General features: G+C 37.4%; 3 protein-coding genes and 1 long non-coding RNA gene across 8 annotated transcripts; 1 reads left to right on the top strand and 3 right to left on the bottom strand.

Moving 5' to 3' along the window:
* Positions 1-2,550: 2,550 nt before the first annotated feature.
* LOC145502252 (E3 ubiquitin-protein ligase RAD18-like) lies at positions 2,551-15,242 on the bottom strand. Of its 5 annotated transcripts, XM_081481503.1 has the most exons (17): positions 15,148-15,239; positions 13,603-13,705; positions 13,436-13,517; positions 12,368-12,429; positions 11,829-11,899; positions 10,931-11,051; positions 9,935-10,208; positions 9,246-9,345; positions 8,514-8,699; positions 7,504-7,618; positions 7,286-7,358; positions 6,888-6,970; positions 6,657-6,717; positions 5,969-6,061; positions 4,855-5,159; positions 3,964-4,010; positions 2,551-3,476 (listed from the first exon to the last, which is right to left on the bottom strand). In XM_081481503.1, exons 2-17 carry the CDS (start codon positions 13,690-13,692, stop codon positions 3,344-3,346), a joined length of 1,896 nt encoding a protein of 631 aa, XP_081337629.1. In that variant the 5' UTR covers positions 13,693-13,705; positions 15,148-15,239; the 3' UTR covers positions 2,551-3,343. The 5 variants fall into 5 exon arrangements, with proteins under 5 accessions (XP_081337629.1, XP_081337631.1, XP_081337628.1 ...); XM_081481505.1 differs by lacking the exon at positions 13,603-13,705 and having other exon boundaries at positions 15,148-15,242; XM_081481502.1 differs by lacking the exon at positions 15,148-15,239 and having other exon boundaries at positions 13,603-13,880.
* LOC145502255 (mitochondrial import inner membrane translocase subunit Tim17-B-like) lies at positions 13,881-16,750 on the top strand. The gene is made up of 6 exons (XM_081481508.1): positions 13,881-13,985; positions 14,088-14,187; positions 14,582-14,639; positions 15,217-15,345; positions 15,688-15,798; positions 16,033-16,750. Exons 1-6 carry the CDS (start codon positions 13,960-13,962, stop codon positions 16,140-16,142), a joined length of 534 nt encoding a protein of 177 aa, XP_081337634.1. The 5' UTR covers positions 13,881-13,959; the 3' UTR covers positions 16,143-16,750.
* Positions 15,247-16,069, bottom strand: LOC145502256 (uncharacterized). The gene is made up of 3 exons (XR_014051300.1): positions 15,978-16,069; positions 15,670-15,760; positions 15,247-15,327 (listed from the first exon to the last, which is right to left on the bottom strand). It is a non-coding gene; the product is annotated as an uncharacterized LOC145502256 (long non-coding RNA).
* On the bottom strand, positions 16,741-24,220 carry LOC145502254 (protein Cryzl2-like). The gene is made up of 13 exons (XM_081481507.1): positions 23,764-24,220; positions 23,116-23,212; positions 22,938-22,996; positions 22,632-22,697; positions 22,251-22,360; positions 21,822-21,903; positions 21,396-21,491; positions 20,362-20,444; positions 19,884-19,941; positions 19,535-19,574; positions 19,281-19,294; positions 18,991-19,110; positions 16,741-18,467 (listed from the first exon to the last, which is right to left on the bottom strand). The coding sequence occupies exons 1-13, from the start codon at positions 23,959-23,961 to the stop codon at positions 18,399-18,401; spliced, it is 1,092 nt and encodes a 363-aa protein (XP_081337633.1). The 5' UTR covers positions 23,962-24,220; the 3' UTR covers positions 16,741-18,398.
* Positions 24,221-24,789: the final 569 nt, after the last annotated feature.

The following is a 24,789-nucleotide window of genomic DNA, read 5'->3' as shown; positions in this document are numbered from 1 at the left end:
GAGCGATCGCTCATTCTCAAGCTACACGCGCTACAAATTAACTCGGCACGAAATTTTAGAGCGCGGTTTGAATATGAAATTTGAATAATCTATTAGGATGTCAAAGATTCTTTCTGTATTTTTCACCTTCATTTTGGACAAGAAGCTGTTAAAGCACTGTAAACAAGACGATTAAGATCTCGATCACGTTTTAAACCACGGAGTAAAGTTCCGGATCTGTTTTGAAAGAAACCTAAACCTGATCTACAGCCACGTGTACAAAGATTAATCATTCAACTCACCTTATAGCAAAATCATCCTTCATCGTTTTCCTTCTCTTCCAATTTTTCCTATTCCATGCCTGACATTTCCTTAGAGACAGATTCAAAACAATGAGAATAAACACCTGATGTACAGCTAAGTGTACAGAAATTAATCATTCAACTAACCGTTTTCCTTCTCTTCTAAGTTAGTAATTTCCAGCTTCTTATTCCATGCTTGACATTTCCGCCTTTAAAAAAAGATAAAAACAATGTGAATAAATGTTAGATAACGTGCAATAACAGGCTGAAACAACAAGGCCCCATTAATGAGGGTCTGAGTAACCCACATCAGTCCCATTAATTTTTGGCCTTAATATCCAACATCCCATTAACTCCAATTACAAAAATTAACGATTTTCCTGCTCTATATCTCGCTTACTCTGATCTTAATTCCCCATATCCCATTAATTTTTCCCCCATATACCCTGTACCCCGTTACTATTTTTTTTTTTAAACTAAACTTAATTTATTTTAAGAGTCGTCCAACGTTAATTTTATGTAAACTAGATGGAGAAACCAGCCAATGTTTGGTACGATAATTTCTGTAGAAAAGTAAGCTAACTCTTTCCTAATAACTTTGAAACATTTTTCAACGAGAAACGAGAAACAAATACAAACACAATAAGCCGTAGTTACCTCTCAAGGAGAACGTAACGAAGCATTTCGTCAATTTCGCCGCCATACCATCGTCCACGTGTTTGCAGCCATCGTCGCTTCAAGGCATAGTCCTAGTAAGGCAATAACTCCACGCCCTTGTACTCAAGGCTCGAACCAAAGTACGTCTACCATGACGATATGGACGATTTTTGATGATAATAACGTTGAATTGGCAGGGTGCTTTCCCACAAGATAACTTTCAGAAAGACGTTCAGGTTAAGCTGATGGCAAAATACGAAAAAAATGAATATTAATGTAAAAATCTATCTAAAATTCAAATGAATTCCCAATACCCGGTAATTCTTTTCAAATGCAAATTTCGCCTTCATTATCAAGCGTTTCACTTCAGTTACACCGCAATATTTTCTTTTCCTCCTTTTAATGTAATCTAAAGCAAAAGTAAACATGGGGATTGCAAGATTGTGTTTAAGCTTGTTTATATGTTAGCAATACAAATGAATATATGAAAGTTCATATATTTGAACAACGGAGAATGTTATGAAGCCACGATTGATCATCGCACTTATACACAACTTAAGCAGTTGTGAAATTAAAGCCCGAAAAAAATTGAGGCCTGAATTGTTTTCACGCTTTAATTTCACAACTGCTTAACTTGTGTGTATAAAGTGATCAATCATGTCTTCATATGTAAGCAATGCTGAAATTAACTGTTGAAACCAGAAAAACTAAAAAAAACTAGCAAAATAAAATAACTCCGCAAACGTTTCAAGACAGATTTTTGTAAAAAAAAAAAAAAGAATTAAATTTAAAGCTTTGTATCAAGCCAAGAGAAACTCCAGATTGGATAATGATATTGGACAAGTTTACCCTATCAAGAGTAACATAGACACAATCATGCTCTACCAGCAGACACCAATGGAAAAACAATCATATTTACAGATTTCCATCTGAACACACTGAGTGTGGGCCTGTGTACATCCTCCCAAAAAAGTCGTGGGGGAATTCTCCTCAAATTTTTGGGTGGAGGGGGTAGCTAATAGCCTCATAGGCAGACATTCTGAAGGCTTGTCACACACTCCTCCCTAACGTGGGGAAGGAAGACTGCGTGATGAGTCCAAGGAGCATCTGTGTAGAAGGCTAGCTGGGTGTCTACAATTAAATGGTCTATGAATGTAAATTTAATAAAAAAAACATTTGACACAAAATGAAACACACCTGCTCTCCAGTATCATGATCACCCAGGTATTACCATTCATCTGGGAAGGCCTCCATCACTCCTTCCTTTATCTGGCTCTGGACCCAATCTAATCCAAACTCTCCATCACTGATCCAACTCAGATCAGTTATCCAATCAGTGACTTCATCCCACATTTCTCTTCTTGGTCCGTGTGAAGTTGTTTTCTCTATACACTCGATTCTCTTGTTTCTTCTGCTACTACCAAGGGCTGTCATACATCATTCTTGAAGACATTTTAATGTTTTTGTTTGGGTCCTTAGATCTCTTATAAGGGCCATCAAAAGTTTGATAGCAACACAACAATTTTAAAATTACTTGCACAATTATTTCTGGTGTTGAGGTGAAAGTAAAAGGTCATGAGGTAACAAAAAAGAAAACAGAGACTCGGAAGAATGCGTTTAAAAAGAACTCATCGTTTTATTGTTTATAACCTTTCCCCCTCCATATACAGTTTTTTTTTTTAAAGAAAATATGATTTTATACTATTTGGTATAAGGAATTATCTGTTTCTGTACCCTATTTTGTGTGACAAATGTAACAGTATTATATATGTACAAAACATTTTTGGAATGTTTCCCAAGACATTGTGTGGACTACATGTAATACAATTGTAGTACAATTCCTAATAGTCAACTATTTCACTGTATAGTAATATTCTCCAGCATATTACCGGTATTCTATTTTTGCAAGAGCTGAAGTTGATCATATGTTATGAGACCACAAACATTTGTCCACCCAGAAAAATATTTATGTATGAGCATCATCGACTTTTTCAGGAGAAATATGTAATCTGGAGCTCACTTGTTTTTTGTTTCTCTGTTTTAGTCAATGGCTCATACATGTATCGCAATTGAGACATTCCTACATATTTTACCCAATTTGCTTGTCGGTTACATGAGAAACATTAATGTGAAAATATGAGGCATATGGGTGTAAACCTTCACTGACCCTTACATTGTTTGCTTTGGAGACCTCTTGCAATAAAGTCATTTATATTTCTGGCTTTGTACTGAGCTTCTCTCAACTGTAGAATTCACTGTTTTGTGCAAAAAATTCGTTACTCCACATAAACAGAATATGGTTTCAGGAAGAGAGAAATCCAATTCAATAATTTAGATCAAGACATTTAACTTGTAGAGAATAAGGCTAATGTTTATCAATGTTCATTGCTCAGCGAATGCTAGGGTCAGAACAGGTTAGATTTGACACGTTTGTTATTAACAAATGTTTGATTCTGTTGAAACTCCTCATCACTCTCACTTAGTGGAGTCTCTGTGTCCGCAGTTGCGTCAGTGGCTCTTCCAACTTTTATTACTGGGCTGAAACAAGGGAGAGGCCAAACAGTCTAAATAATATTGTAAAATTGACTGGTGCTTTCACCTATTACTTTTGTGTATTCCCAGATCACACAAAACATAACAATAAAACTGACTTGATTAAATTGTTGAGCTGTACTTGACAAATAACAGGAACACACTAGGAAGTGAGGATGAATAACGATGGCTAGGAGGAAAATGGTTTGCAATATGGAGGCAACAAATGATAGCTGGGTAACAGGAAACCCAGTAATAATGGTTTGATTTTCTAGACCAATATGGTAGAAATGGTGCAACCGCATTAGGAAGTGAAGGTGACTAATGATGACGAGGATGGAAATGAATTACTAGCACAGAATTGCGACTTGAGAATGAGACATTTCTTTAAGGAGGTTGACAGTAAGAGTTTGGATATTGTCCAACATTTAAGCAAAAAAAATATTTTCAACAACCTAACACTATCACCACTAGTCTACTGACAATACAATACCTTTCTGGGATAACATTTGGATCTCCAGATTTGTCCTCTTGAAATTCCTAATAATGAGGAAAATTGTAATGTGAAAACATTGAAGGGGCATAGCCAGGATAAAACATGGTAAAAATTTTAACACAATTTCTCGCTGAAACAATTAAAAAATTACAGCTTTGACTGCCTGCACTACAGTCTTTGATTGGTAAAATGTGAATGACATGAAACGAAGAAAAAGAAAAAATTTGAATACAAATGTGTGAAATTGCCAAATAATAAAAACGGAAATTATGAATGTTTGTCAATAAGAATGTCATATGTATTGTCCAGGACTTTTTGTATTCAAATTTTTTCTTTTTCTTTGTTTATTGTCATTCACATTTTACCCATCGAAGACAGGGTAAGGCAGTCGAAAGCTTGTAATTTTGAAATCGTTTCAGCCAGAGATTGTTTTAAAATTCTTACCAAAATTGTAATGGTTATATAGGTACTCTGTGAAGTCTGACTTCAAGCCCAAATGGCTTACCAGGGAATTGATTAAATCTGCTTTTAGTGGCATCAAGATACCAGGTGTATTATCATCCCCTCCCCTGGATGGGATGATAGTCCATTGCAGAGTTATCCCAGACAGCTTGCAGTCAGCTTTTTCTCTTAGGAACCGACAATCATTTATCCTTGCAAATGTGAGTGCAAAAAGGCAGTATATGTGAGAAGAGGTTGGGATGAGACTTTTCCTCATGTGCATGCTGCATCCTTGTTTTGTCCTGATCCGTTCTCATCCTAAAACCCTCTCTCTGCACTCCCTGCCTGAACCACTGGTAGTTTTGTAGAGAGAAGGCACTGTGAGAGTCAACTGTTTTGTCCAAGAATAGTTAATTATGCAAAGTGTTACAGAGAATGATAAGTTACCCAGTCATCATCCTCCAGGCCAAGTGAAGGAGTGTTCTCATCTTCTTCTTCCAATGAAGCTAGACTAGGAGACAATGGTGGCTCAGGAATAACAGATGAAGTCTTGCACTGCTCATGTTGTGAGGAACCATGGTCACTTTCCCTGAAGAAAGGTAGATACGTTTCAACAGTCGCCTCTGACTTCTCTGTACTTTCATTCTTTTCCTGGTCATCACTGTGTTTTGGATCACCACTTTCATTATTCTCTGATTTTTTAAAATCTTCCTCAGCAGTATCAACCTTTTTCCTATCCAAGCTTTCACTCACTGCAATCAACAAAAAGTAAATACTTAAGCTAAAACAAAGCTCCAATAACTGGAACGTCACTACAAAAAATTTTATTTCACACTGGTGGTCTAATGGATAGAACATCACCCTTAACACTCATCCTTGGGGTGTGTTCTTAAGCATGAGGTGTTCTTGTTATTTGCCCAAGCAAATATTGCAAGCCTAGGGCAGTCTGACAAAGCTGCAGAGGGAGAGAGAAGGGGTCTAGCTGGTGATAGACTTGTCATCCAGGGAAAGATTAGCAATATTCTAGAAAATTCATGGGTCTCTGATGATACCACAGGACCCTGTCATTCTAGAACTGAAAGAGATTGTTCCACCTTTAGTTACTCACGCAACAAATTAATGTTAGGGAGGCATGGTGGCCTCATGGTTAGTGCGCTCATCTCCGGATCGAGCAGTCCGGGTTCGAGCCCTGGCCGGGGACATTGTGTTGTGTTCTTGGGCAAGACACTTTACTCTCACAGTGCCTCTCTCCACCCAGGTGTATAAATGGGTACCAGCGAACTTAATGCTGGGGGTAACCCTGCGATGGACTAGCATCCCATCCAGGGGGGAGTAGAAATACTCCTAGTCGCTTCATGCTACAGAAACCGGGATAAGCTCTGGCCTGATGGGCCACTTGGCTCACATGCAGACTTTACCTTACCTTACAGAGTACACAATACCTTTGATTCTAAAATTACCTTTGGTTGTAATGTAATAAAGAAAATGTTTTCAAATAATTGACTGCTGTGCTTACAACACACACAATTCATAAAACAGAAGCAAATAACTTTGTACTGGCCTGAGGTCTTTGCAGCAGATTTCTTTCTTTTGCCTCGCTGTCTCTTTTGTATGTCAGCTATTAGTTTGTTGAAATCATCTTGATGTTCATTCACTAAATAAAGACACATAGTTATACTGTTGAAAGGAAATATTCATGAATGACATTCAAACCTGAACAGTACTACTCAATCACAGAGGCTGAATGATTAATGCCCTGGGTTCCAGAGGATCCAGCATCAAGTCTGGCCCAGGTTCTCATGCTCTGTTCTTGCACAAGGTGCTCCTGTATCCCCAAGCATATAACTAAGTATTGAGGGTTGCTTCAAAGACAGCCTTCAAAAACTCGAAAAGACTTGCAATGGACTAGCCCAGTAACAATGATTTTAAGCCAGCCCACAAAATCATGAAGCAAATAACATTTTTAACACACAAGGGTAGGAGTCAGGGTTCTAGTGTCTTGAGGATATTTAGGCCTTATGGACTTCGTCTAAAGATCATTTTGTCAAAGTTAGTCTTTGTGTGAAGCCATTCATCCATCTACCACTGCATGAGCTGTCCCACCCACCCATCCTAAGATGGGAATTGACTTTTATCTTCCATTAGCGATAATTATTTTGCTCTCCTCCCATTGCTACACTTGCAGGAGCATCCCTAGGTTCTAAAAGTGCGTAACGCAAAGTTCTTTAAAACAAGTAGGTTAAACTTACAGTATTTTTGTCGGGTTTTGTCCATATCTTCTTCACTTTGGTCTTTCTCAAAATGAAGACCCTGTGTAATTAAATGAAATTATAAATAGAGAAAGAACAATCAATTACTAGGAGATAAAATTTCAAAATAATATAGCAATTAGACGTGGTCACATTACCCTTGGAATCTCTCAGTATACTTAGAGTATGCTCTACTTTCTATAAGAATAAGTTGTTAATTTGATTACATACTGATGTTGATGCTTCTGAAGTAGAAGATGCTTCTTTGGCTCTTGTCTTCTCTGCTTTCTCGACCTCTCTCGCAATTTGAGCAGCTGTGAAAAAATATTATTTTACATGTTAGTTTGATGCGTTTAGTATGGGCACAAGCAACTTCAGTTTCAATCAATTTTAGGTTTTGAGCGATGAAAATGGCTCATTATCATTCAAGTCCAGTTGATACATTTATCACCTGAAAATTGCGGAAATTGCACCTAAGAAGCTTTGCTTCAAAATTTTCTGGGGGACATGCAACTGGTCAGACCTCCCTAACCGGAGTGGACGGCCACTCACAGAATCCTAGCTAAAAGCATGGTCTTCGTATTGACTTAATTTTAAGAAGGACTGTTAAATACATCAATACAATTTACCTGTCATAGGTGTTGGTGAATCACATTGTGCATTGTAAAGCATCACAAAATCTTGATGCCTTTTAACAAGGGTCTGAAAAAAATAGACAAAACATGATTCATAGATTCAGATATTTTTCCAGCTAAAGAATCCATGGAAAAATGGCCCATTGCCTGCTGTAAAAAAAAGCTTAATAATCAAATCAGTAAAGGAAAAGTTTTTGGGCTTGTCTACTCACAGATTTATCTCCTTTGGTTGACAAATTCCATTCCTTCAGTCTTTGTCGTAATTCCTTTTCTGCCATTACACTGTAAACAAGTTTAGGGAGGGGCTTTCTTTTCTGTACCGTCCGACTGGAGAAAAAATAATGCCTCATATTGTACAGGGTCTGAAATTAACTTTTTTTGGCAGGCGCCAACTGGCGACTTAAATTTTTTTTTTCAGTCACCATATGGAAAAATGTGGTTGCCAATTTAAGTGTCAATAAAATTTTTCCTTCGCAGCGAAACACAAAGTTTAAAATTGGTTTAATACTTCAAGAGCCGCGGAAAGGTAAAAAGGAAGTGACCAATTAGCGGGCGGCTTTGAATTTTATTTTAATTGATTTGGCTGAAAATCAAAGTTATTGTTTGTGCAATTATCGTGGCACGAAATAGTTAATCGCCCACTGGCGACCAGGAAAGCGCAATTTCGGACCCTGTTGTACAGACCGTGTATTACCCCTAATAGTAACTAATATTTTAAATATTTCTCTTTAAACAGTACAGGTGAAGTCTCGTAGCCCATCAGAACTGCTCTTATGAACAGTTTCAATAACGTTAAGTGACTACATATATATCATTCTACTCCCTCTTGGATATGATGTTAGCCCGGCTGTTAGTCCACTACAGAGGTACCCCCGGCTTTTAATTTGCAAGTACCCATTTATACTGTCACTTGAGTGGAGAACAGAGCACAGTGAGGTCAAGCATCTTATCTAAGAACAACACATAGTGACCCCACCCCAGCCAGGGCTTGAATCTAGGCACCTCGATCCAGAGTCTATTAGGGCACCAACCCTCATAACCTTTTAGACTTTGCAGTATCAATATCACTAAGGAAAAAGGCTAAAAATAGACACACAAAGAAAACTCCAAAGTCTACCAAATAGCCAGTCTTTTGACAAAATGCACAATTCTCCAAATAATATTAAACAAAAATCCATGGGCAATGATAGGGAAACTTCATATTTTCAATCTTGGGACTTACATAAGTGCATTGGAGCCTTTAATTGTCAAGGTAGATGAACTTGCTGTTGAAGAACAAGCTTCTTGAATCACAGAACAGGAAGCTGAGTCATCACTTGATCCAGGAGGAGATTCTTGAAATTCTGCATCAGATGGACATTTTCTTTTACTTGATTTACTAGTCTTTGACTCACTGGCTTTCTTCCTGCTTTCAGATAAAAAGAAATTTTAAAAGAAAGGTTACAAAATTAATGTTTGTATTGTTCAGACTATGCTGCATTCACAAGTTATCCTGGTCTCTGAATATTTTGCTAGACTTGCTTGCTGACACAAAGAGGAAGAGCTGGTAAACTTCGAAAGCGAGGTGCTTTTGAGATGACAACACTTCAAGGCTGTACATAACATTACAACCAAAGCTAATTCAGTTTATTATAAGGCAAGGTAGTCTTGAGGAAAATCCAAGTGTTCTGATTGGTTCTTTCTTGGTCAGGATTTTGCCATACAGGCCATCATAAGCTGTGTATATCGATGTAATTCTGAAAGCCAGCATATTCAAAACAAGCCTGGCTCAAGTGCCATATAACTACTTACTAACCCAGCTTTCTCAAGCTGTACTGGGGAATATTATCTCTTGGTCATTTTTTAACGGACCTTGCTGCACTTTGTCCATACTGCCACTTTCTTAGGCCAATATTCCCCAGTACGGCCCTCAAGCTCAGTCAGTAAGAGGCTAATATTTTTATTTTCTTTGTACCTTCGTAAAGAACTTTTCTTTTCTGTTCTTGTGAGGCAGGCATCAAGATGTGAATTTATTTTTCTGTGTGGAACCATGTCACCACAAACTGGACACTCAGCTGAGAGAAAAAATAATGAATTAAACTTCTAGCCTCAACTTATTTTAAAACAGGTTTTTGACTTACTGTAATTTAATTTCAGATAATTTCTTTACAAATTAACAACATAATATTGAAATCAGTCACTGGTTCCCAGAAAAAAACCTTACATTCACCAACAATCCATTGAAATATGGCTAATACTGTACTATCATCAGGGCTAGATTGTTCAAAAGCCAGTTAACACTAACCCAGGATTAAAAGTTAACTGAAGTATTCATTTTTCTTGTAAAAAATGTTTTTTCGCTGCTTGCGTTTTGTGTAGTCTGAGATTACTGACCCTCAAAACTGAAGGACAAACAACATAAACAGAAGTTTAACCTCATGGAAAAGTTATAACAACAACATCATTTATTTACACCAAAGAAAGGAAAGAGGAAAACATAAATTTTGAAGCTTATAAATAAGGTATTAGCTGCCTATGACAACCCTATGGCTAAAAAAATTATGCAGCTATCTATAGGATAAATTATTAAAAAAAAATGAAATTCTCAATGATCTTGGGTAGCTTAATTGGGCTCAGAACAACCCGGCCCAGGTGAACACTTACCAAAGTCTGCATCTGAAGGTTGTGCTGGGGTTTCATTTTCAGATCTGCATTCATCCATGGCTGTTGGCTGTAGTTCTGATCGTTGTTGCTCCTGCTGATTTTCCTCCTCATCAACAACAGCGACTTCAGGTTCTGCTGTACTAACAGGGTTTTCTAATTCATCATTCAATGTCACCTCCACAGGATTTGAAACTTGCTCATTCTCTGCATCAAGCCTCTGTCTCTTTGTGTCTGGACTTGAAGACTTTGAGTCATTTTGAGGTGTTAATTGAGCCTATAAAATAAAATCAATCACATCAAGTAGTACAGGAAAGTTTGCATTCAAGCCAGGTGGCCAAAATAGCTTCCGACTCTTGATAAGATCTGGGATGTGCCAGAGCTCCAGCACGTATTCTGTTGTGAATTACCAGCTATACCGGTAATCACTATCAATGATAAAAACCTTCAAAAATTGGCGTATATGGGAATGTTGTTATCTTAGTGCTCTCTGATGGTTACTGCACTAGGGGTCTGCCTAGTTCGAATTTTATTGAAAGCAATGATGGCTGGTGCTTAAATCTGGTTTCCAACACATGAAGTGACTGGAAGTATTTCTACTCCAGGCTCTGGATGGGATGCTGGTCCATTGCAGAGTTACACCAAGATTCAAATTTGCGCCACACATTTCTACACATAGGTGGAGAGAATAGAATAGTCAAGAACACAATGCAGTGATCCCAAGCAGGGATTGATCCGGAGTCCAACACACTAACCATTATACCACTGTGCCTTCCACACTTCATAGGAGATTATAATTTCATAAAAGTGGGTAATCCCTCATCCAGAAAAGTGTTGGAAATCCAATGTTTCAGTAAAGAAAAATTGCAGGGAAAAAAGAACTATTTTTAAAACATTTTCTTGGACTGCCACACATCAGATTGTCACTGTATAAACTAGAAGTTGAAAAGTGAAAAAAAACAAAACAAAACAAAACAAAACAAAAAACAACAGCATTACCTTTCTTCTTCTTGTGTGGGCAGTACTGCTTCTTTTATTCTTTGTTTCACCTCTCTTTTTAGCATCATCTTTTAAACTTGTTTTCTGGGCATTGGTTGTTGCTAATTCTAACAGCTTTGTTCTATGACAATAAAAAAATAATAATACAGTTTAAAATCCAGCACAGTAATGTATACACATCAGGTACAGGATTCAGAAAACAAGGGAGTTCACACAGGGTAAATTACAGGTGTTGACAATCTTATATAAATAGTTTGAAACAGCACCAATATCCTAGAAAAATACAGTTTCTCCAAAAAAAACAGTAATTTTCCTTTCTTGAGGGTTCAAGACTCTTTGATTTAACATTATTGCCATACCTTTAAAACTTACTGTTAACTCCTTGCCTACTTGATTTTTATAAAACATGAGATGAGAGAGAAGGTGATTGTAACCTCCAGATCAAACTATTTTTCTGATTTGTGTAGAACACATCTGGACCAAATTTGACTGGAATACAGGACTCACTTGTAGCACAATTATCAAGAAGTGATGTCTCATTGTTAATCTAATTTGCATCATTGATATAGCACACTTCATGAACTTAAAATAGACAGATTGCCCAAGGTGAAATAAAGAGGCTAGAAAGTAGGCAAGCAAATAACCAAACCCGAAAAAATGCTTTTCTTATCACCAAAACCTGAAAACCAAATACTAAGGGGTAAAAAATGAAAGCTGCAACAGAAACCAAAACCAAAAAACAGTATATTTTAAAAGCAAAACTGAAAAAACTGATCTAAAAACACTTGACCAAAACCATAAAACGAAAACCCCCAATTTCCCCCCATGACCCATCAACTATGATATTGTATTACCAAGCTAAACAAAAAATATCACTTAACATAGAGGAGTAGAATACCTGACTTTGATGAAGTTCTTAACTAATTCGTCTAATACTCTGTTGGTTTTTAAACTTGGTGGACTAACTTTCTATGAGAAAACAGAAAATTATTAGCATTTTGTTATAAAATGGTCTTGCATTAACTCACTCTCGTGATCAGCTGATATGAGCTCTATCTAAACCTCAAAATATTAATCCTTTTTACTAATCAGTATACATTTCTTTTAATGTCAGCTCTGAGAATTCGGTTATACATCCAGGGCTTGAAAAAAGTGCCGTTCCATTATCCTGTACAAGTAGATTTTCCTTCTGGGAAAGTAACTTTTCATTCTCACTTGTCCGACGGCCAAGGGATTAGACAAGTCATCTGATAACAAATCATTAAAAGAACAAACTAAGACTTGCCCAGGGCAAGCAATAGTCAGGAATTTAACTTATTCTCAAGCCCTGACATCAGGATGGTATTCCCTTATTTACTTAATTCTCTCCTTATCAGAAGCTGTCTAAGGCATTAACATGTTAAAAAGGAAAAAAAAGAGAGACCCTCAAACACTTACCGAGGAACATGTGGGACACTGTGGTTCATAGCTAAGGGATCTTCGGATACACAATGAGCAATCTGAAAATTGTAATAAACATCAAATTTTAAGCTCTCCTATTGACCTCTCTGATCAAAACTCTCATAATTAACTACTTCTCTTCAGTAACCACTTGTCAAGGTTATACCAAATTTATTCCACACTGCAAAGTCCCAGCAGTAGAAAAAGTGTTGTTGCCCAAAACATCCATACCCAATTCCATGAAAGGTTTTCTACTTCCACAAACCCACCCCAATTCCTCTCTACTAGCGACAAAACTTTTCTGGGAAAGTAATAAATTATTATTAGTTTCCAAGAAAAATAGTTTCTTTGCGTTATTTCTTAGGATGGGCTGATACCGTTTTTTCAAATCGATACGATACCAAGAATGATACTGACTTTTTCCTTCGATATCGATATCCATACCGATACTGTGACGCGATTGAGTTAAGTGGTAAATCACATAATCTGGTTGACCAAGTACAAGGTTGTCTCGCACTGATAATGTTGATTGTTGTTCAGTACTTTCTTGTTGAATCAACAACACAGATAAACAAGTCAAAGATTTCAGTCTATTAACGAAAACATAGTCCTACTCAATAACACAATGGTGATGACCAGAAGAATGCAGGCTGAGGAGACAAAGTGAGGACAGGTCAGGTGCAGTATTGAAAGCATTGAAACTTCTCGCTGGTATCGTTTTTTTTTTTTTTTTTTCCCGATCCGGCCTTGGTATCGCCGGTATCGAATATTTGATATCGGTATCTGCCCATCCTTATTTCAAAACAATAACAATGGAAAGTATATTGAGACACTATTTATAATTTAAGCCTATGAATGGGGTCTCGTATACATAAAAATGTTATCAACCCAACAGTAATAAAATAAGAACTTGTAGGACTTGCTTCAAGCTGAGATTCCATAGGAACAACTGACGCAATTCAGTTAAATCTCCGTTCCAAACTCCACATGATAACGAAACATTCTGTCTTGGGAGGATAACATTTCTGTCCGTTTCCGAGACATTATTAAATAAAATGAACTTACAATTATGAGAACACTCTGGAATTATCATTGCAACATCAAAGAATTCGTAGCAAATAGAACATCTGAGTAGATTGTCGATCGTCTAAAAAATTAAAATTTTAAACACAGAAATTATTAAAATTTCACGCAGGATATGGTCGATATAAGCTTATCTATAAACAAATTACCCTCATTTCTGGTAGTGACTCTGGCCAGTCTGAAGGACTCCACTCAGCCAACTTAGCAGAGGAAGTTTTCACATCCACAAAAGACAACATACTGGCGAGATTACTGCACAAAACGACAAGAAATGTAAGAGAAATTCATCAGCAAAACTGTCGCCATATTGGAATCAAAGAAATTGGCGCGAGAATACTTGTATTTTGATTGGCTGAAGACATCATTACCCATCACACAGCGCTGTCTTTGTTACGCTTTCTATTAGACGTCGTGATTGGCTGTAACTAATAAGCCAATAAGAGACCGAAATAAAACTCACTTGCAACGATTGCGTCACAACTGCATAAAAACGTGCGTGAAACAAGATGGAGGAATATGCGAGAGAGCCCTGGTAATTTTACGTTTCCTTGCCGTTTAAATTAGCTGGATCTCTTAAAACTAGGTATTTTTTAAAGCTGCAATAACTGATTTCTGTTCATGGATTTTTTCCAAGTCCTTACCGCATTGTGGATGATTGTGGAGGAGCGTTCGCAATGGGCGCGATCGGTGGTGGAATCTTTTCCTTCGTGAAAGGATGGAGAAATTCGCCGGCTGTAAGTTTCATTTTGCTTGCTTTTGCCGTTTTGTAGAATAACCTGTGATACTTAAGGCCGTTTAAAACCATAGGAATGTTATACGGCAGATCTTTAATGAAATATTTCAGTTCAACTGTATAAGATGTCAGTGGCATAATTTTCATCGTAGTTAGTGACCAACTTCCACGATTTAAAGTACGCTGAAAATGTACTGAGTTTTTGTGGGAGAAGTTAATGCACTTATTTACGCACTGTTCTGGGTTTGCATTCCTTAAATCTCAACAATCACTCATCCTGGTAACCGGGTGTACTGCTGGACTCTTATCAATGCTCACTTACATGTACAGTCTATGTAGGTGCATTTGATTGGTTGGCTAATATGAGGTCTGATAATAAGTGGTATTTCTTATAGGGACAAAGACTCTATGGTAGTATAGGAGCGGTTAAAACAAGGGCTCCTGTTCTTGGAGGTAAGTGTTTCTGTTTTATCCTTTAACCATTCTCTCAAAGTTGACAAAAAGGCAGGATTGGATTCTGTTGGCAGGGTTGTCATTTAGTTTTGACTCACCTGTTGTCTTGATCTTCATATCCGTAACAAAGTTGTTACTTTGTAGGTGAATTATATCAACAGCAGATAAGTTTACACATATCATCGAAGCCCTGTCAGCTGTAACAGGTGTTTTGTGTTAAGGCCCTAAATGACAACCCTGGTCATCAACTGTTGCATAACAAAACATTTCCTGGTAGATTACATTCCTGTGATATAGTCAAGATCTCAGCAAGTGTTTTCATCTAATTTGCTGCTTATTTCTTCAGATATCATATATCTTGTGTATTGTTTATTGTTTATATCAACTTACTGAACCTGTGTCGTAATCACATGGGTGTTATTGCCAAAGGAACCTCTAATCAATAATATACATGTAGTCTGCACTAGAAACGTTCTCAACTTTCCTCACCTGGAGGTGTTAAACTTACACAGTTTTGTTGCATGGTCCTTCTTAGCTTATTATCAGGTGCCTTTAATGTGGTTATCTGTTACTGCAGGTAATTTTGCTGTGTGGGGAGGTTTATTTTCTACTTTCGACTGCTGTCTGATGGGATTAAGAGGTAAAGAGGATCCATGGAACTCAATTGGAAGTGGCGCCATCACAGGGGCTGTGCTAGCCGCAAGAGGTAATGTGTTGATCATATAATTGTGTAACATCTATGAAAGTAATCACAACACTATGAAGTGGAGCAAACCAATAGTTTCTAGTCTTAGTCATGTTGTTGGCCTGTGCTCCTGGACAAGGCAATTTTCTCTTAGAGTGCCTCTCTCCAACTAAATTGGTACATGCACTTGCAATATTTTAGACAATGTAACAAAATGCTGAGGGATAACCCTTAATGAACTTGCATCAAGTCCAACAGGAGAAGTATGCTGTAGCACTCCTTGTCACACTATGAAGTGAAGTGTTGTCCCAAGGAGTCACTATATTCCCAAACATGACAAGATACGTTTCTCACCATCTGTAGGTGGACCCTCAGCAGCTGTTAGATCAGCGGCAGTAGGAGCCATCTTGTTGGCATTAATTGAAGGAGTAGGAATCTGTATCACAAGAATGACAGCTGAACAGTTTAAACCAGGTTTGTGTTTATCTTTACTAAATGTCCAGTTTCACACTTCTGTCAAGACTATAAATGTACATTTGTGCCTGTCAAATCAACCTTCACCTTCACTTATCTCTTTTATGACTAGTGTGGCATAAGGTCTCTTTACATATAAAGTAGACACTTGAAGGAGGTCTGAGAGGAAGTGCCCTCACCTGGAGATTGATTGTTTTGAATAATCTTGATTACTTTTCTTCCTTTGTCTTTCAGTGATGCCTCAACCTCCGGACCCTGCTCAACTGCCACCCAAACCATTCAACCCAACGCCACAGTCAACACAAGCTGGATCAGAATTTGATTATCAACCACAATATCAGTAACATAGGAAGGCACCAAAATCATATTTAGGCATTGTTTTCAAGGGAATTTTATTCACGACTCTTCAATATCTTCACCAGGAGCCTTCAAGTGACATTGCCTCTAAAGAACTAGTTGAAAATGCAGTGACGTAATGGAACATAATTACATGCAAGTGATTTGCCTTATCAAAGAGACTAAGTTGAAATGGTTTGAAAGAGCATTTCACTGGGCAGAGCACATCTGCCTTTACTGTCACCTGCATTTTCAGGATTGTGTTTGATTGCTGCTGTTTAAAGACTATACATGTTCAAACTTTTTGTTTCAAGTTTTCAGCAGCACAAGGTGTTAAGGGAGACAGGGTATTGTTAATCAGTACCCGTCTTGTAAATAGGTAAGTTGACACTACAAACAAGTTTGTCGAAACATGGACATGGTAAACAGATCAGTTGCTATAGTTGACAACAGAGTGCCGAGTCTTTGAAACCTTTTTGTAGCAAGCCATACTCTTCCAATTTGCTTTAAGTTTTGAGCCAATTACACTGTGTTGTATTGTAATTAAATTATGTTTTAATTGAAATAGCAATTACACAATAATTTAGAAAAATAAAGTTATATTTAAAAGGGTCTTTGTAAATAAGTAGTCTGGTGTTTCTTAATAATTGAGTGTTTATTAATTTTCTGCTGATGCCCAGAGGAGGTTAAATGAAATGATGCAATTTTTGTCGTACAATGTATGGTGGAACCCTGAAAAAAATGAACCCCTATCCAATGAAGTCCGTGGTTCAACAGTTTCATTTAGCCTGATCAAAGTTAAGTACTACCAGTGAAGTGTCTGGACCAGACCCCTATTGCAACAAACACCTGCAATATTAAACACTTTTTCCTACTTGCTCGGCTCTTCATTATACTGGGGTTCCACTGTACTGTATGCTGTATGTGTAATGATTTGATAAAGTGCCAGTAGTGCCATGCAAATACTGGCAGATTGAAGGAGAGTCCTTACTGAGATGTTGACCTTGTTTCAATTATGTGCAAGCAGTTTTTGAAGTACATGTACCAACAATGCAATCTAGAATCTCACATCAACCTTATTCAAGCTGTACGAAAAACTCTAGGCTCGATTACCACAGAGTTTGTACGGGTCCTTGAAAACCCGGAAAGTCCTGGAATTTTATTGTGGCATTTTCCAGGACTGGAAAGTCCTGGAAAAGGGCTACTGGTCCTGGAAAGTTTTGGAAATCTGTTAATCTAAAGTAAAAAAATATGAAATGTATGGCAGACAGTAAGGAGAATTAACGTTAAGATCTTGGGAGTGAAAGGGTTAATATGAATTTTAGAGTCCTGGAAAAATCAATCCGAGTCCTGGAAAAGTCCTGGAAATTTGATTCTGAAAAAGGGTACGAACCCTGTTACCAGCTGCTCCCTCTTCTCAGGGAGGCACATGGACCCAAGAGTGGCGGAAATCAAGCCTAGAAAAACTCCAGTGTAGCATGAATTGAAATTTCCTGGAATCTCTGATCAGCCAAACCAATACCCAAACTGCTGACATACCGTTGGTAGGCTCTGTTTTTCAACTTGATGTATTGATTTGAGATTGAATGGATGATTACTCAATAATCACTTTATAACAATACCTAACTGTTACGCAGTCACTTGCTGCGCCGTAACACCCTGTGTTAAAGCATGTTTCATTAGTCACTAACTTGGGATGAATCACCAGTAAACTTGCAATGATTTGTCACCAAAGTAAAAAATTTGTGTCCATTTGTGTGACTTTCAGAGACTTCGGGTACGTTTCTTTAAGAAAATCCATGATTGGATTCTTAAATCTGAAAGAATCCGAAAAACGGATTTTGCATTTCTTTAATAAACAGATCAATCCAACATCTCTCTGATCATGGTGCATCAAAGGAACCAATGAATCCACTCTGAAATCCGTTCTCAGATTCTTTCAGATTTAAGAATCCAATCTTGGATTTTCTCACAGAAACGCTTACAGAAACACACCCTTTGTCAACTGATGGAAATGCAAAGGTTTGCTGGTAATCACTGGATGTTAACTGATGAATCACTATAATGTTAGATAATTAATGAAACAAATTTTGAAACCAACTGTTGTTGTTTAGATGCAACAAACTGTCCTGTATGTCTTGCAAATTACTATCTAGTCTCTAAGTTAATAATTTCTAACGAAAATAATCTTGATTATGAATGCACATGTGACATACTTTGTATTATTTTACATAACTATTTTCACTAGTTGTCATACAACCCATCTATCTTGTTTTTATTAAAACTTTTCCAGTCGACTTTCTCTGCATCACAAACTTGAAAGCTTCATTTGCCTGAAGGGATAAATCAAATGGAAGCAAGTCTCATTGTTGCAAAATAAATTACAGATGAAATATAACAAACTAAAAAACAAAATGTATTTTCTGTTTCATTATTGAACTCTTTCAATAATTAAAAGTGGTATAAAAATACTTTCTATTCTTTGGTAGAATGTGGCAGTAGAGATAGATGTCTTTTAGAAATGTGTAGTTCCAGAAAATATTCATACCTCCCCATCCCCCAACCCTCCGGAAATTCCAATAATTTTTTAAATGTTTTAATTTTAGAGAACTCCCCCTCCCCACCCCCCAAGAAATTCCAATCCCTTCTGTGGAGGGAATATGGATATTTTCTGGAACTAAACCATGAGGCCTTTATAATCAAATTTATGTCTTGTGTAGCTCTTCTAGGCAGGCAATCTTTCGGCTTATCATGCAGTCTTTCCTCGATGAGGCCAAAGAGATTCTGTGTTGGAGGTTATTTAGGTCTTACACTGATTGTCTTAAGTCTATCTCTGCAAACAACAGCTGTAAGTACCTGGTCTAGTTCAAATTCTCCAGAAATATGTGGTCCTTTGAGCTTTCCCTGCACAAGTAACTCCAAAGATTTATCTACAGACTCTTTCAGAAGTGCTGGGTTGTGCTTCATGTGGGATCCCTAATGAAAGTACAAGGAAAAAGATTGCTGCAAATTATTGATATTGAATGGTGTAAAGAACAGTAAGTTTATTAACAAAAATTAATTTTTTTAATATACATGTAATGTTTAAATGACTATAAGCACATACATGTATGGAAAATAAAGTCTTTACAATAAGCAGTACTTACCCAAAACAAACCGGCTGTAAAAACAAAGAAAGAAAAAACAAACACTCAGCTGGTTACAAAATATAGATCTCGCAGATTATGTTGCAACTTAATAAGCCATCAAATGTATCAATTCTAGAAAAAGACCTGATCAGTCCAGGTATTAAGACTGAAAAGGTTCCTTAAATAAAGGTCTGCAATGCATACATATTGTGTCTACTATATATTTTGATATATAACCTTTTACATAATTGAGATGAGTAAATACAACTTACCAGCTGAACAGTTTTTCACCAAGAGAACATTTGCTGGGATCTGAAAAATTATTCAACAATATTCAGAACTGCAAGCCATCATGAGCAAATTTCTTTTCATATTATCATATTATTATGTGGCAAAGCCCCCTTCAAACTTCAATTTTCTAAATAAAGCCTCAGAACAGACAATTGGATTGCAAGTTTCTTCTTAGTGAGTGTGAGTGCATTATAATGATCAATGATGCAGCCAATGATCACTGGTATGTTGTCATAAATAGAAATTTTATTATTAGTCTGTGGTGTAAATTTTCTCCATCTTTCATCATTGGACCATACACGAGCTAAATTCATCTCTAGATACATGTACCTGTGGAATATCTCCTGAAGCAAAGCCAACTGGAAGAACGACTCCTCCCCATGCAATGCTAGATAAGAAGAAAAAGTCACAAATTATAAATTATTAGTAACAACATGTCAGTAAAGCTAAAACTAACATTCATTTCACTTGACTGTTTGGAAGCTCAAATAAGTCTTCATGGGTTATGATGTCAGTGCATGGTTTGGTGTATCACGACCTGAACCAAAAAAAAAAAAAGAATCTCTCTTCGAAAGGCTCACTTCCGTTATTGTTAGAGAAACATCAGAGAATCATAACAAACATTACATACATACAGCCTATACCCATTTTAAGAGATCTGTTTGCCTCTGACAGCCTGACTGATGGACAGACTAGAAATGGACTGACTGATTGATGGCAGGATGGACAAATGGACAGACACACTTGATTGTTACTCTAAGTGCTCCATATGGCAAAACTGTGAAAGATTTTAATTTTGATACCTTACCATCTCAGACACTCAGTAAAAACCTGTCCTCCAACAGCTTCCATGATCACATTTGCCCCTTTCCCTCCTGTTAGTTCTTTGACCTGGTACAGAGAATATTAATAACAATACCAAAATGTTTGATCATATTTGCCAGTAATTAAATTTTGCACTCTAGCTAACTGTAGTGACCCCCAGGGAATAAAGGATAAAAGAGTCAAGAAGACATAAAGGATTGTTGGCCTACGGACTTCAGACTTTAAAACACATCTCAGCAGGAAATTTTTGGGGGGAGGATATTTTTTTGGTTTTTAAGCTTAAGGACGTTCATGCTAATTGTTTCTGCGCATCCTTATTGCACATGCAATTTCACATGCCATGTCATGCATCGAGCGCGCACTAAGTAATAAAACAAACAATGATAGCGCAGATGGCCATAATTTGCTATAGCTTCGCCTTAAATTAATGATCTTGGACATTCGATGACCCCTATTTTTCTTTTGATGGATCATTTTCTCTACTGATTTTCTACATTTAGTGAAAAAATAAAGAAAATCTATCCATTAGAAGTTTGAATTTTTTGCAACATGCACCACTGAATTCCATTCTTTTTAGCTCTTTTAGTTCAAAATCAGGGTAGTTTTCTACACGCTTTATTATCATGGCCAATTTTTTTTCATTTCCGATACAAGGAACTCATTATCTGACTGCAGTAAAAATCTTAAAAAATCTATCGACTGGAAAATTTTTGTGCACATGTCCTTGTTTTTTTAGGGGGATAGTAAGGGCATTGAAAAAGGTATGGAATATTGGGAGTATATTCTACAAGTAATTCTTGTGCTGCTGACATTTCCCCCCACCCCCGGCAGAATTATCCCTCCCTGCTTCCCCAGGAAGTGATTACTGTAATGCTGTCCAACTTCTCACCACTGAGAATAAAGTACTTTTAAACTGAACCAGTTCAGCTAGTTAAGCAGAAGTCAGGCAGTTATGAGAATTCTTACATCCACCCAGAGCTAAAAAGCTTTTATAAATAATACATAAGTGTATAATACCTTGTCTTTTATACTCTCCTTGTTATAGTCAATTGTAGCTGAGGCTCCCATACTTGTAACAACATCAAGTTTGTCCTTGCTTGCAGCTCCGATAACCTCAAAGAGAACAACACTTTTCATGAGTAGATTGTAATCAATGTCTGGGCTCAGACTGCCTATGAAAAGGGATCTCTTCATGCACTCTGAACTGTGACTGTGACTCCTCAATCTACAGTAATACGTCCTTTCCATTACACCAGCCATACCTGTCACAATTTTTCTTTGTCAAAAGTTTGATAGACCAGGAAACAAATGAAGAACCATCAGCTGATGATTGTTTTGTGTTCCCATGGCATCTTCGAAAATTTTACAACAGAATAATACAAGGGAAAGATTAATTAATTTTTAGCTTTTAGTGAGGGTCATCTCCACCTTACATACATGTACCTTGGCTCCCAGTGCATTGGCTGCGATGTCAACAGTGGCTAAGCCCAGAGCTCCTGCTGCCGCTGTGACTAAAACTGTTTGGCTAGAATGATAACAAAAAATTACAATATTATTCTTTTCACAGAAAACAAGTAAAAAAAAAAAACTCTTTTCAACAGGAGCTACAAATTAAAACTTGATAACCAAATAATCACTTTGTGGTTGGTTTCAAAATACAGTGAGATCTTTATTTTTCAAACCTACAAGGGAAACAAAAATTGGTTAAAAAATCAACTCAGACAAGTAGTTTGAGAAATCTGGGGTAAACTATTATTACAGAGTTTGACCGAGGAGAGGAAAGCTACTTTGGTTTGAGTTATCTGGAGTTTCAAAAAAATCAAGAGTTTGAGAAATCGGAATTCCACTGTAACTTAAACCAACCATGTTTACCCAGGCTGTGTATTGGACTTGTTGGTCAGGCCTACATATGCTGTGCCATAAGAAACTGCAAATGCAGAAGCCTGATTGTACTCGATATTGGACGGAATCTTCCACAGACCCTGTAGACAACAAAAAGTCATTGTCATTAAGCTAGCACACAAAGAAAAGGCCATAACATTCTGATTTATTTCCTATACAGATCAAAAGGTTTTATAGAGACTGCTAAGATGGACTGTCTTAAAGCACAAAGAAGTCTAAAATCTCCCTGTTGTATTTGAGAGAACAAACTTGCTTAATTGTCAGCTAAAGTTAAAACATGGTCATTGTACCTGGACCAGTGGGGGAGTTCTATTGCACAAAAATTCTCATCATAATAATTTCAGAACTCACACTCTGTTCAACAATGCATTCTTCAGCAAATCCACCCAGTGCTGCCAGTCCAAATACCCTGTCACCCTGCCAGGAAATCCAAACCAAGAAATGTTACCCCTTTGTTATAGTACAAAGTCAACACTTTAGTCAAAGTAGTCCACACTAAAATTTTCATTTCATAACATGAGAAGGCTCCACCTGGATGGGATGCTCGTATATAACACAGGTCACTCTGGCAACTGGCCTTAGTTACATCCCTGTGAACCATACTGTTAGGTATCCATTTTGGGGTATGAGAGGTGTTTTTGCTAATATTGTAATCACCTTTGACAGCTGCTTTACACCTTCTCCAGTTTCAATCACTACTCCAGCAATTTCGTTACCTACAAACACAGGCAAAACAAATTAAAAAATAGACCTAGCTAGGGAAACAGACAGACAGGGAGAAATGATATATGTCCACAAAGAGACACATTTTCCTCTTTTTCTGGCTAATACTTGCCTGGAGTAAATGGCAATGGTGGTTTTTCTTGATATTTTCCAAGACACATGAGTATGTCAGCAAAGTTAATGCCGCAACTATGAACAGCAACTCTGACCTAAGGTAAGGTAAGGTGATGTTTATTATCCATTAATTTTTTTTTTTTTTTTTTTCGCAATGTTCACATGTGGGTTTGAAAATTGGGGAATATCACTTGGATATTCCCCAGGTTTGGCTGGGGAATATTCAATCACGTGACGCATTTAAACCAATCATGCGCAAGTAAAAATTTGATAGATTATAATGAGGTTTATTCGACTTCACCTCAGATCTTTTCAACCTGCAGCCTGCAACCAGCAAGATATACCCGCAATTGCTTATTATTTGTGATAGTGGGAAGAATGCGATACATGTATATTTGTGACTGACGCCCTACTTCCTCGTGAATTATTAGCTTATTGGGAGACATACAAATTCTCTTTACTTGTCTCTATACATTTGTTAATACTAATTGGGAGAATTTGATGACATCCCAGATATCCATATGCAAATTATTGATTAATGAAAAATGTAACGTATGTGTTGGACTTTCAATCAAGCCAAGAATCAAAAACAAAAATCATATCATTAAAAAACACAGCACAACAAGTTCACATCGTGTCTGCTTACCTGGGACGCCTTTAGTTTCTCCACTGCAGGCACCTGTTCTACCACGAGAGGTTTTCCCAGCTCCTTGCACAGGGCAGCACGATACATCCTAGGTCTGCCGAGGGTGGCTTTGGAAGCAAGAAAGTCGCTGTTTCTTGCAGACAATGCACGTGCAACAGGTCTCAAAAGTCGTTCAGGCACTGTTCGAAAAGCCGCCATCTTGGATCGTCGGCTAGAGGGTCCAGTCTCTCGCAGGTATATACCAGTCCCTCGGGTCTCCTAGGGACCGAGGGACTCACTAGCGATGCTCTAGAGAAGACAGCCACGACGCAAGCATAAGCGTAAGCATAAGTACATCAAAACCTTAGTTTTATCTACCCGTAACGGAACGGATCACGGACAACCACAAGGGCTCCCCTACAGACCACTCTTGCGGACTACACCCTGAATTTCTCTATCAGGATAACAGAATAGACCTTTGATCAATATTTGAGTGGTCAGATCATCGAATGACTTGTGTACCTCGTCCCAAATACTTTTACTTATCAGTAGAGTCATCAGAGCGATGGACAGAATAAACAAAAATAGTATGAGGTCTGGCCAAACTATTTGTAAAACTTCGCTCTCTAGATCTGTCTCCACAGTTAAGTTTGCATGCTAGAATTTATAGCTTACTTATGGCTTACACTCACTTTACGCGCGGTTTTCAGTTGCGTGACGTATGGAAAAGTGGAGAAATAGTCATTGAGACCACATTTTTCGCGATCAGAATTTACTGACTTACGTTCAAGAGATCACTTTGGCGGAAAACCTTGTATTATGTTTCGGAGATATCCGTAACAATTATTGCAATAATGTAAGTGGCATTATTCCTGGGGCCATTGTGAAACTTGAATTATTAACGCTGTCAGCAACTGTTCACGGAAAGTTTGTTGCGTTCACTAAATAGTTAACTACAACGATCCAAAATTTTAGTTAAACATGAGGAGAATAAGGCCAAACATTGAAAACCAATCGCCATGCCGAAAAGCATCATACTCGAGAGCA

The sequence above is a fragment of the Orbicella franksi genome, chromosome 11 (genome assembly GCF_964199315.1).
Source record: "Orbicella franksi chromosome 11, jaOrbFran1.1, whole genome shotgun sequence".
NCBI classification, from domain to species: domain Eukaryota; kingdom Metazoa; phylum Cnidaria; class Anthozoa; order Scleractinia; family Merulinidae; genus Orbicella; species Orbicella franksi.
This window is presented reverse-complemented; position numbering and strand designations above follow the sequence as displayed.

Excerpts from the sequence above, each read along its gene's own strand:
- LOC145502254 (XM_081481507.1), bottom strand. The coding sequence starts at position 23,961 with ATGGCGGCTTTTCGAACAGTGCCTGAACGACTTTTGAGACCTGTTGCA. Across the intron at positions 21,904-22,250 it reads AAGTCCAATACACAGCCTGG|CCAAACAGTTTTAGTCACAG; the intron begins GTAAACATGGTT and ends TTATCATTCTAG. Across the intron at positions 19,575-19,883 it reads CTTCAGGAGATATTCCACAG|ATCCCAGCAAATGTTCTCTT; the intron begins GTACATGTATCT and ends ATAATTTTTCAG.
- LOC145502252 (XM_081481503.1), bottom strand. The coding sequence starts at position 13,692 with ATGTTGTCTTTTGTGGATGTGAAAACTTCCTCTGCTAAGTTGGCTGAG. Across the intron at positions 6,971-7,285 it reads TTCACCAACACCTATGACAG|CTGCTCAAATTGCGAGAGAG; the intron begins GTAAATTGTATT and ends ATTTTTTCACAG. Across the intron at positions 4,011-4,854 it reads GCCTGGAGGATGATGACTGG|GAATTTCAAGAGGACAAATC; the intron begins GTAACTTATCAT and ends CCTCATTATTAG.
- LOC145502255 (XM_081481508.1), top strand. The coding sequence starts at position 13,960 with ATGGAGGAATATGCGAGAGAGCCCTG. Across the intron at positions 14,188-14,581 it reads GATGGAGAAATTCGCCGGCT|GGACAAAGACTCTATGGTAG; the intron begins GTAAGTTTCATT and ends TATTTCTTATAG. Across the intron at positions 14,640-15,216 it reads AAGGGCTCCTGTTCTTGGAG|GTAATTTTGCTGTGTGGGGA; the intron begins GTAAGTGTTTCT and ends CTGTTACTGCAG.